This window comes from Protopterus annectens, chromosome 11.part0, assembly GCF_019279795.1.
Source record: "Protopterus annectens isolate FY-2018-M chromosome 11.part0, PAN1.0, whole genome shotgun sequence".
Lineage (NCBI taxonomy): Eukaryota > Metazoa > Chordata > Ceratodontiformes > Protopteridae > Protopterus > Protopterus annectens.
This window is the reverse complement of record NC_056745.1, coordinates 504,458,817-504,471,765: the sequence shown is the minus strand read 5'-3', so window position 1 is coordinate 504,471,765 and position 12,949 is coordinate 504,458,817. Positions and strand designations below refer to the sequence as shown.

The 12,949-nt window shown below is 42.2% G+C and overlaps 1 protein-coding gene across 3 annotated transcripts in view; it reads left to right on the top strand.

Annotated features, from left to right (window-relative positions):
• Positions 1-12,949, top strand: part of LOC122815473 (RAB3A interacting protein) — a 1,760,500-nt gene that overhangs the window by 1,198,542 nt on the left and 549,009 nt on the right. For all 3 annotated transcript variants that reach the window (XM_044087996.1, XM_044087994.1, XM_044087995.1), the window contains one exon: positions 11,008-11,103. In XM_044087996.1, the coding sequence (XP_043943931.1) occupies positions 11,008-11,103 (96 nt within the window). The remainder of the gene's footprint in view (positions 1-11,007; positions 11,104-12,949) is intronic.

Genomic DNA, 12,949 nt, shown 5'->3' with positions numbered 1-12,949 from the left:
GAATGCCATAGAACTGGTTCCATTTTCAGAGATGGGAAAAGGTTTTTACTCAAGGCTCTTTCTAGTCCCCAGGAAGCAAAACTCATGGAGACCCATTCTGGATCTGTCGGTCTTGAACACCTTTCTAGAGATTCCAAAATTCAAGATGCTTACTCTACAGCTACTTCCAATGCTGTCCATTGATGCATGGATAGTAACTTTGGATTTAAAGGAGGCATATTTACACATCCCCATCAGGCAGGATCGCAGAAAATACCTCAGGTTCAAGGCCGGATCAAGGCACTTTCAATTCTCTGCGCTGCCCTTTGGATTGTCTACTGCGCCCAGGGTCTTCACCAAATGCCTGGCTCCAGTAGTAGCTTACTGCAGACTCGAGGGAATTCAAATTTACCCTTATCTGGACGATTGTCTAATTCAGGCAGACAGCAAGGATGTCTTACTCCAGCATCTAGAATTTGTACAGAACCTCCTCAAGATGTTCATCGTGCATACAGCTGCAGTCATAACAGATGGGTTCTCCTGCCATCAGGCGGGTCCTCGGTCTGCCGAATTCCAAAGTCTAGGTCCGGCGTCGGTTGTCGTCGCCTTTTCCCTGACGTCAGTGTGACAGGGGTGTAAAAGAACCAGCCGATGCCATTTTCTTCAGTCTTTCTTGCCGTGCGGTGGCCCGAAGCAGAAGCAGTTTGCAAGTGCCGGTCGTCCAGCTCCTGAGATTACAAAAAATTTGGAACTGAAGTCTTCTTAAAAGCTAAGTACCCCGTTGGGGAAACTTTTTCTTGCCTCAGACTGATGTCAGACAAAGTTAATAATTGTATTTCTTGTGGGAAGCAAATACTGCATAAGGATTTCCATTCCCTCTGTATACCTTGTTTAGGCCCAGACCATGACGTCTCGGTCTGTCGCTTTTGTGCTACTTTCAACAAACGCACTATTAAGCGTCGGGCGGAGTTTGCCCAGCATTATTTTGGGAAAGCATTTAACTATACTATATCGTCGGATACTCCAACTCCGGTTTTGTCTAAAAAAACGCAAAGACAAGGACCGACACTTGAGGTCCGCGGCCTCTACTGACACCACGCCAAAGCCGACTACACGTGGTCCGGTTCTCAGCGAGTCGCCTACGCAGCCCCTGATTACCGACGACACATCTTTGGCGGTGTCTCCTGTACCCGAGGTCGCAGGCTCCTCGGCCCACACCCTGACTACAGATACCGAAGCCACGCTTGGCGTTGAATCACAGAATGTGGATAGGTCCACCTCCACTCAAGGTGTCTTCAGACCTTCCTCTTCTTTCTCCATCAAGGCTTTCACCAAGTCTAAAGCTACCATGCACCCTAAGAGACCAGCTACGCAAGGCCCATCTCCAGGCCCCATGCCTAAGAAACAGATGCTTAAAATGGCTGAGGTTTTAATTACTCAGCCACCTCCGGACAAAAGATCCAGAGTGGAGGAAGATTCCTCCTCCTCTGATCAGGGCTCCATTATTTCAGAGCACTCTGATTATCAGGAACAGTCTTACTCCCCTTTTGAAGACTCTGATGCAGAGGAATATATTCCTTCTGTATCCCCCGCTGAGGATTACTCATTTGGTGAAACTCTGCATACCTTAAGGGAACACTTTCACTGGGAAGGCCAGGATTATTCAGATTCCAAGAAAAGGCTCAGGGAATTTCTTTTGTTACCCCAGCACAGGCCTCTGGCTATACCTCCTGTCCTGGACATCCTAGATGATGTTTACTCTGAGGCCTGCCTTAACCCGGACTCTCTTCCTCCAGCTCCAGTTAAGCCTGATGGGTACTACAGGGTTCCTGACTCACACCAATTTCTATACAAAAGCCATGCTGCTGACCTAGAAACCATCTCACAGGGGCCCAAGGGAGTGAAGGCCTCTATTGCCAAAAACCCATTGCCTTCCGAGAGAGATTCCAGATCCTTAGAAAGGTGGGGAAAAAAGGTATATACCTCGGCTACCTTATCCATGAGGGCCTTAAACTGTCAGTTTTATATGCTAAAATACCAACAGTTTCTGTTATCTCAATTGAAAAGTAAAATGTCACAACCTGAACAACCAAACATGGAGTTGCAGGATTTGATGCATAGTGCAGAAAAAGTGGGTAAACATACCTTTCAATGTGTAATTAATAAACCACAGCAACCAACAGTAACGAATATGGTAAGAACCACAGCAGCAATCCAGCAATTCCAAGGAAGGAAATTTATTCACCAGACAGCAATAAAAAATCTCTAGCGCCTCGGCCAACAAGCCTTTAACAGAGTACATCCAATGAAGAAAAACTCACAGTTTATATACACATATACTTAATTGAATAATGAATTGATAACTTATATTACATAGTTAATTGAACCTTATTAAAACATAAAGCTCAGTTTAACACACTTATACAAAGCTTTTCCAAAAGCATTCTTGATTCAGACCAACAGGACACATAGTATTATATTTTAAAATCAAAAATGCCTCTTTTTTTCTTAATTGTTTAACTTGTTCGTCTGTCATAAACTTTTTACATATTAAATTATCTAAAATTGTAGCCTGAAAACCTTCCACACTTCCATTATGTACTTCATTAAAATGTAAAGCCACAGGACTAGACAATTTATAATTTTTAATATCCCTTATATGTTCTTTTATTCTACAAGCGAAACTTCTTTTCGTTTCCCCTATGTAGAATTTATTACAAGTACATTTGATTGAATATATAACTTTTTGACTATTACAAGTAAAACTATCATTAGTTTCAAAGTTCTTATTATTAATTTTATCAAATTTTTGTGTAAACAAATTTCTGTTATCTCAATTGAAAAGTAAAATGTCACAACCTGAACAACCAGACATGGAGTTGCAGGATTTGATGCATAGTGCAGAACAAGTGGGTAAACATACCTTACAATGTGGTTTTGATGCTCTAGAGGCCTCATGTAGAGCTGCTGTTACAGGCTCAATCATACGTAGGCATGCCTGGCTCAAGGAACAAGCCTTGCCTGATCATGTCAAAGCAAAATTACTAGACGCCCCTCTGCAAAAGGATGTACTATTTGGGGCAAATGCTGAGGAAGTATTACGGAAAATGGAGGAAAAGGCTAAATCAATGCAAACTGTGAAAGAATTTCTGCAGGTTCAACCCCACGTTTAGTAGAAATTGGCCTTCCAAAGACTGGTCCTTTCCTGCCACAGACAGACCCCAAAGAGGCAGATACAGGCGCCCGAGGGGCAGAGGACAAACACAAGGCTCGTACAGAGGCAGACAATGGCAAGCTCCTACACAAAGAGGTGGTGAGGACAACTCGCAATCTTTCAGAAAGCAAAACCAATGACTTTCCCCTTTGCATGCCAACCAGGTCTCAAATGGCAGCCTCCTTAGGAGGAAAGCTTGCACTATTCTCAAAAAATTGGCATATTGTCACAAAGGACAAATGGATCCTAAACATTATAAACAAAGGCTACAAATTCCATTTTCATACCCTTCCAAAAATGAAAGGCATGCCAAACCTGCCACTCAATCAAAGGGCAGAGGCACAAAAGCAAATTTCAGGTCTTATAAACATGAAAGCTATTCAAGAGGTACCTGCACACGAACAAGGTCAAGGTTTTTATTCCAGGCTATTTCTGGTGCCAAGGAAGGGAAAAGATTGGAGACCTATTTTGGATCTTTCCATCCTAAACACATTCCTACTCGTACCAAAATTCAAGATGCTCACTCTACAGCAACTTCTTCCCATGCTGGGCAAGGAGTCTTGGCTGGTAACATTGGACCTCAAGGAGGCATACCTGCATGTCCCAATTAAACAAAATTGCAGAAGATACCTCATATTTCTTGCAGGTTCAACCCATTATCAATTCTCTGCATTGCCTTTTGGTTTATCTACTGCGCCCAGAGTATTCACGAAATGCCTGGCATCAGTAATTGCCTACTGCAGACTTCAAGGGATACAAATATACCCTTATTTGGACGACTGCCTGATCCAAGCAGACAGAAAGCACATTCTTCTGAAACATCTGGCTTATGTAATAATGTTATTAAACTCTGTAGGATACACAGTCAACAAAGAGAAATCAAGACTAATACCCTCTCGGAAGATAATTTTCCTGGGTGCCAATTTGGACACAAACACCCAGATGGCTTAACACACGCCAGAGAACCAGGGGCAACTAATTCAATATTGCAGAACACTGTCAAATTGCACCAGGCTGACTGCAAGGAAAATCCTGCAGGCTCTGGGATTCATGGCATCTTGCATCTTACTAATCCCATGTGCAAAGCTGCATATGAGAAAACTACAATGGTACCTAAAAAACATATGGTCTCAACACGGCCACAGTTTGGAAACAATAATACCACTAATTCCATGTCTGCAAAAGGAATGTCTGTGGTGGGCTCAAGCATGCCAAACAAACACAGGTCTTCCATTCAGCAAGCCTCAAGCAAATCAAGTCATCACAACAGACGCCTCGGACTACGCCTGGGGGGCGCACATGACAGACCGGTGCATTCAGGGCAAATGGACCCAAAAAGAAAAGCACCTTCACATCAATCAAAAAGAAATGCTAGCAGTGATAAATGCTATTATAGCTTTCAAGGACCTTCTACAACCAGGACAGCTATTGATAAGAACAGACAACACCACAGTTATGTGGTACATAAACAAGCAGGGAGGAACACATTCTTATCCCTTATGCAGACTGGCCATGTCACTTTGGAACATGGCCATGGACTTACAAATGGAACTACAAGCACAGTACTTGCCAGGCAAGGAAAATACGCTGGCAGAAGCAGGAATATGACAGATCCACACGAATGGAAATTGCATCCAAAAGTTTTTACAGAAATAATCCAAGAATGGGGAAGGCCAGACATAGATCTCTTTGCCTCCCACAAAAATCATCAATTGACAAAATTCTGCTCAAGGACCTTCCATCCAAAGGCTTGGAGAGTGGACGCTCTCTCTTTCAGTTGGACATCAATGACAGTTTATGCCTTCCCACGTCTTCCTCTGCTGCCCAAAGTCCTATTGAAGACCAGAGCAGACAGACCAAAGATGATACTCATTGCTCCAGACTGGCCAAGGCAACACTGATACCCACTCCTGAGGAGCCTGACGCATTCCCCACCATGGACTCTGCCTCTAATGCCTCTTCTTCTGACTCAGCACAGCTTCAAAACTCTTCACAGTCAGCTGAAAACACTCAATCTAGCCGCATGGAAGATTCCTTAGCATCGCAGCAGGCCCTGCTCTCCAAGGAGGTGCAGGATGTCATTTTGGAGGCCAGAAAGCCATCAACTAGAAAAGCTTACTCTGCAAAATGGAAACGTTTTTGTGTTTGGAATGAGAAAAAGGGCCAGAATCCTGGAAAACTGAATTTACCTCAAATACTACAATATTTGGCTGAACTGCTAAGCAGTGGACTTTCGTTCTCCATCAAAATCCATGCCTCAGCCATTTCTGAAGAATACAACACTGATCCACCTTTATTCTCTCACCCTCTATTAAGACAGTTCCTCAGAGGGGCTAAGAATTTAAGACCTCCAAGAAAACAACCAATACCTGCTTGGGATCTTAATTTCATTCTGGAAAGACTGACTTTGCCTCCTTTTGAGCCAGCTGCCTCATCAGATTTACAATATTTGTCCTGGAAAACAGCTTTCCTTCTGGCTATCACTTCAGCTCGTAGAGTTTCAGAACTACAGGCTCTTATGGCTGGTCCAGCCTTTTATCATCTTCCATCAGGACAGAGTTTCATTACGTACCAACCCGTCCTTTATGCCTAAAGTGGTATCCAGGGTAGCTTTAAATCAGGCCATACATTTAACTACTTTTTATCCTAATCCTCAAAACAAAGGGGAGAGATTACTGCATTCCTTGGACATCCACAGACAACTGCGTTATTATTTGGACAGAACAAAACGTTTCAGAAAATCAGAACAGCTTTTTGTGGCCTATGCGGTAGGAGCTCAAGGAAAGTCAATATCCAAACAGACAATCTCAAAATGGATAGCCCACTGCATACGCTTTTGCTATTTCTTTCATGGCAAAACTGTACCTACAGGCATTAGAACTCATTCGACCAGGGCCACAGCCACCTCTGCAGCCTTTCTCAGAGGAGTTCCTACCAAGGATATTTTAGAAGCAGCCACTTGGAGTTCTGTGCATACCTTCTCCAAGCACTACAACCTACCATTATACTCCAAATCTAGAGCAGGCTTTGCCACTGCAGTCTTGCAGGGCAGTTTGGCTCCTCCTAGCTCCACCTAGTGCCTACCACCCCTTTCTTAGCTTTTGGATTCTACCCATCTGTTGACTGCAGCTGTATGCACGATGAACATAGTACAGTTTTGTACCTACCATAAATGTAGATGTTCGAGTGCTAATACAGCTGCAGTCCAGGTTTCCCTCCCTCCTTCCCCTCTAGGGGTCTTCTTTTATGGTGTATTTGCTTGCAACTACTGGTCTTTGATTATATTGCATTGCATTATTACATAATTTTATGTATTGCCTTCTTTCTGGGGGCACCTGACATCTGGGGCAAGAAAAACTGAAGAAAATGGCGTTGGCTGGTTCTTTTATACCCCTGTCACACTGACGTCAGGGAAGAGGCGACGACAACCGACGCCGGACCTAGACTTTAGAATTCGGCCGACCGAGGACCCGCCTGACGGCAGGAGAACCCATCTGTTATGACTGCAGTTGTATTAGCACTCTAACATCTACATTTATGGTAGGTACAAAACTGTACTTTCCTGGGATTCTCTGTAAACATAAAAAAGGCAAATTTGACACCATCACAACAGATTACTTTTCTGGGTGCTCTTCTAAAGACCACAACCCAGATGGCATTTCTGACATCCGAAAAACAATTACAGCTGGCTTCAACTTTCAAAACCTTGGCAACTTTAACTCAACTATCTGCAAGGAAATTCCTGCAGGCTTTGGGTTACATGGCCTCCTGCATCCTTCTCGTACCATATGCAAGACTACACATGAGGAAAATACAGTGGTACCTAAAAAGTGTATGGTCTCAGCATTGCCACAGTTTAGACATACTGATCTCCGTCCTTCCTTGCCTTCAAAAGGAATTTCTTTGGTGGTCCAGGGCATGTGCTCTAAATAAAGGGAAACCCTTCCGTCTGCCTCCTGCCACTCAGATTCTAACCACGGACGCCTCGGATTATGCTTGGGGAGCCCATTTTCAGAGCAACTGTCTGCAGGGCCTTTGGACAAAGGATCAGAAACACCTGCATATCAATTTAAAGGAAATGTTAGCCGTTCAGAAAGCTCTATTGGCCTTCAGGAATCTTTTACAACCAGGACAACTACTAATACGGACAGACAACACCACAGTTATGTGGTACATAAACAAGCAAGGGGGATCTCATTCCTACCCCTTTGCAGACTAGCCATGGATCTATGGAACACAGCTCTAGCTTGCAATCTGGATCTTCAAGCTCAGTTTCTACCAGGGAAACAAAACTTCCTGGCAGACAGTCTGAGCAGAAACCTTTCGGATCCACGAGTGGATGCTGGACACCAAAATATTCAGGATGATAACAGCAGTCTGGGGATGTCCTCACATAGACCTCTTTGCATCCCATCTCAATCATCAACTACAGAATTTTTGCACCAGGACTTTCCACAGAGAAGCTTGGAAAGTGGATGCCCTGTCATTCAGTTGGAGGAACCTCTCCGGGATATGCCTTTCCGCCTCTTCCTCTTCTTCCACGGGTCTTATTGAAGATAAAACAGGACAAGCCCACGATGATAATCTTGCTGGCTCCAAATTGGCCTCAACAGTTTTGGTATCCAACTCTAAAAAACCTATGTCTGGAGCCCCCTTGGGTTTTACCTCAGTCTCCGAACCTTCTGTCCCAACATCAGGGTCAGGTTCTACACTCTCATGTCAGAACTCTCTCTGGCGGCCTGGTTAATCTGGTTAATCCAGGGCCTTTGATTTCTTCTTTCCTACCCAAGCAGGTTATGGATGTCATTTTAGAAGCCAGACGTCCTAGCACTAGAAAATCTTATGCAGGAAAATGGAAAAGATTTTGTTCCTGGATGCAGGCTCAGGATTCTGATCCTCTTCTTCCTAACATTACCTTAATTTTACTTTACTTGACAAATCTCTTACATAAGGGTCTCTCTTTCTCTTCCATTAAGATACATGCCTCTGCTATTTCTGCTCATTATAATACAGACCCTCCCATCTTTTCCCACCAGCTCATGAGACAGTTTCTCAGAGGAGCGAAGAACTTAAGACGACCTAGATCTCCTCCCATTCCTGCTTGGGATCTCAACTATGTTTTGGAAAAACTAACCTTGCCTCCTTTTGAGCTTGCTGCCTCTTCTGACATCAAGTTTTTATCTTGGAAGACAGCTATCTTCTTAGCCCTTACCTCTGCCAGGAGAGTTTCAGAGTTACAAGCTCTTATGGCTGTGGAACCTTATATTATTTTTCATCAAGACAAGGTATCTTTGAGGACTAATCCTACCTTCATGCCTAAGGTGGTTTCCAAAGTGGCTTTAAATCAAGCTATCCACTTGCCAACCTTTTTCCCCACTCCTCAAAATGAAGGGGAAAGGATCTTACATTCCTTGGATGTACACAGACAACTACGTTTTTACCTGGACAGAACCAAGGACATCAGAAAATCAGAACAATTGTTTGTTTCCTATGCTTCAAGTTCCCAAGGTAAAGCCATTTCAAAACAGACCATTTCTAAATGGATTGCTCATGGAATAAGATTTTGTTATTCACACCATGGAAAGCAAATCCCAGGGAGTATATGGACTCATTCCACCAGAGCTGCTGCCACTTCTGCGGCCTTCCTCAGGGGAGTTCCTACCAAAGACATTTTGGAAGCTGCAACTTAGGGCAGGCTTTGCCTCTGCAGTCTTGCAGGGCCTTTTAGCCGCCCCTTCTTTTTTATGACCACCTCCCTTTCTTTCAGCTTTGGGATTCTACCCTACAGTCATGACTGCAACAGTGAATCATGATGAACATAGTACAGTTGTGTACACCTACCATAAATGTAGATGTTAGAGTGTCTTCACTGTTGCAGTCTGGATTTCCCTCCCTCCTGTCCCCTCTTATTTCTACTTTTGTGTAGTTCCTTTTTTCACCATTCTTCTGAGGTGTATTTGGAAAGGTTATGGGACCTTTTTCATTTTGGGACTCCTGACATCTGGGGCAAGAAAAACTGGAGAAGATGGTGTCGGCTGTCAGCTTTGTACTCCTGGCGCTCTGATGTCAGGGAGCATGGCTGAATAGCCGACGCCAGACCCAGACTTTGGGATTCTGGTTGACCGAGGACTGCCTGCCGGCAGGGGAGAACCCTACAGTCATGACTGCAACAGTGAAGACACTCTAACATCTACATTTATGGTAGGTGTACACAACTGTACTTTCTTCCTGGATATAGCTTTTTGGTCATCTGCCTATACCTTTTATAAGCACTGCAGTCAGTGCGTTTCATTCAGAGCCAGGGCATGGCTTTACACATCTGACACGGGGCTTCTATCTTTAAGCACCTTTAAGGACTAGCCCCCAACTGGTTTACTACAACAGTGATGTAACAATGAACATAGTACAGTTGTATTAGGAACTTAGCATAATTGTAGATGTTTGATTATATTCACCTTTGCAATACCAATTTATATTCTCTCTTTTCATACTCTCCTTTTGTTCTTTGGGCATCCTGGGGATTTGGATGAATACCCTAGTTACCAAATAATTTCCCTGTCTCTTCCCTCATCAGACATCTCTTGGTAATGCTAGAACCCAGAGAGGCAGCTTCATGGCTCTTTGATGGAGACCATTCTGCTGTAGATAGTTCTGAAAGGGCAGTATATGCTTTGGCATCACTTTCTTACTTTGCTAGCCAGAACAGGAATAACGCAAAGATGATGCCAGCTGAAGTCTGTGTTATACCACTGATGTCCTGGCATCCTATTGGGAGGTAGTCCATAGGGCCAGGAGGGGCATGGAAGTCTGATCTGCCATTGGATCTTCTACTGGCCGGAAGTCCCAAGTGCCATTTATTACAACAGTGGAAATACTCAAATATCTACAGTTATGGTATGGTTGTAGCATAGCTGTAGTTTTGGCGTCATGTCTTGAGCTTTAGTACAGCTTGTCAGGGATCACAGTCACCTATGAATGCATGGACAATTGAGCCTTAGCTTGCTGAAACAAAGTTGCCAAACTATGCATCAGTAAAAAGGTGCTTTATTTCTTCATATTACATATGAGTATATGAAAGGACGGCTGCGGTGGTGCAGTGGTTAGCATTGCCGCCTCACAGCAAGAGGTTCTCCGGTTCGATCCTCAGCTGGGGTGCCTTCTGTGTGGAGTCTGCATGTCCTCTCTGTGGTCATGTGGGTTTCCTCCCACATCCCAAAGACATGATGTAGGTGGATTGGACACTCTAAATTAGCCCTAGACCTGAGTGCGTGTGTGTGCCTTCTGTGGAAGGTTGGGCACCGGGCTGGCAACTCGACACTGTAAAACTCCACTGCCAGTCATGAGTGGACAGGTGATCCACTGTGGCGACCCCTAACTGGGAAAAGCCGAAAGAAGACATGTGACTATATGAAGTGCTTCAACCTTTCTTTTAGTATATTTACCTGGAGGGGTGGGGATGCAAGAGAGACTCCCATGAAATAGGTGATGGGTAATTCGCCCTGCTGAAATGTAAGGCTTTTCAATTAGCACATTGTATGATAGCTTGGTAGCTTGATTACTGGAAATCAGGATTTGCCTGACTGTAAATAGGTAGACTAAGATGGACTTTGTTTTTGCTGCAAACTGTAGAGCCTATAGCAGAAGGTCCACATGTTATAATGAATGAAAGAATATGATATACATGTATGGAGTTGGTAACACGAACATTGTCTGTATCTTTTTCTTATAGAACTTTGTCCTTTCAAATTCTATAACTGCACTTGACGAATATTCATTTTATTACACTGTTGATATGCATTTTCTCCTTTGTAAAGGAGCTGAAACTAAAAGATGAAGAATGTGAACGGCTATCAAAAGTAAGGGATCAGCTTGGCCAAGAACTGGAAGAACTGACAGCCAGCCTTTTTGAGGTTTGTGTACTCTGTAGTTGATGGAAAATACCATAGATTATTAAGCTACTTGTTTGTTTTCATTGCATATTTTATGCAGCCATTGTGAGTCATTCCTACTTTTGCATTGCTTCTAAATGAAACACATTTTATGATTCTGTACCATTTTTGTAGGGAATGTAAATGTGTTTTATTTTCTTCATTTCTTTGTAGAAATAAAATGGATACCTATAGAACTGTAACAAAACTAAACTTTTCACTAGTTATGCTGTTTTCAGTGCGTCACTTCTACTATTTATTTTGCTAATTTATACGATTAAGCATATGTTTTCATATTTCTGTAAATATCTTAATAAACATGCACTCGGAAAATAATGCATTGCTTTCTTTTGAAAGCTTATGTTTGGTTAACCAAAGTATTCTAAAAACACATGTTTATGTTTTACATTTTCCAAGATATGACATTTTGTTTATGAATGTTTAGCAAAAATATAATTTTGGGTTTGTGTAAATTAATAATATCTTATAGTATTCATGGAAAAACTATGAACGCATTATTATTGCTGCAAAGAACACATCTTACTGGTAACATTGCTTTTTGTGCTGTTCTCATAGCTTGTATTGTTCACAACATATTCATATTTGTTTATCTTATGCTTTTGAAGTTGCTTTTTCAGAAAGTGCTATAGAATACAAGGCTGTAGTGTGGGCTGCTAGAGATGTGCCATTCCACATTACTTAGTTGTTAATGAGTTGTGTTATTTGTTTGAGACAACAAATAGGTAAGTAAAGCAAACTGAATGCTAATGGAGTATTTTTGAAAATTCTTGCTATAAATGTTTACCGGAAAACAAAAGTTATTTAAATAACAGTTAAGTTTGAAGGAGTTATAATTAAAACAAAAGCACTTTGCAATTTCAGTAGTATTTCACTGCAAAAATGCTCAGTAGGGGTATATTATGAATGTCGTGGCCTTTAATGGAGTATGTGGGTGGAAGACAGTCTTAATGAGCATTACCAAAGACTGCTGACCTTAAAATAATAGCATATTATTTCTTCCTCACTATACCGATAAAAATTGTTGTCTGTTACATATATTACTGGTCTTGTGGTGCAAAATATATTCCTTTTAGTGCTTAATGGTGGGCTTACCTGAAGTAACCAAAACTAATTGCTGATCACCTAATGTAGTTGAAATGAAAGAAGCAGCACGATACAAAAACTGAGCAGTTGCATATTAAAGACGTAATGTCCATATTTTTGTAAAACAGCATCTTCAAAAAATGTAAGTAATGAGAGGGAAAAGCAAAAGTTAAGCCAATAAAAGAATGTGACTGTTGATTTCTTGTGCAGCTCTACTCGTGAATGTTTAAACATGGAAGTCAGGTGCTGATTAATTTAGATATAAATTGTGAAATAAAGGATAAAAGCACTGTGCAGATCCTAGCTGTACAAAGTTCTAGAGAAGCTGGTGTGATGGATGTAGACTAGCAATGTTGGAAAAATGGCATAACTGAGACAGCTGTAAAGTTTAATATGCAGCAATTCCATGTTGGTTAAATGATTTTATACTGTTTTATTGATGATATGACCCAGAAAAAAAGTGCATTGCAACTTTTATTGGATATAAAAGCTTGTCCTTCTGCCTGCTCCTAGAAAGAAAAAATCAATGGATTTTTTCTCAACACCCACTCAAGGCCATTATGGCCCTAGAAACTCTTCCTGTTTTGCTCCTCCTCTTGCCCCCCACCTCTCAGAAAATAACAGCTGATTCACTTTTCAGACACTATAGAACAAACTGAGGATTCAGTATAGAATCTGCATTAGCTAAACTCTTAATGTAGATCAGAGTAAAGCCAAATTTCAG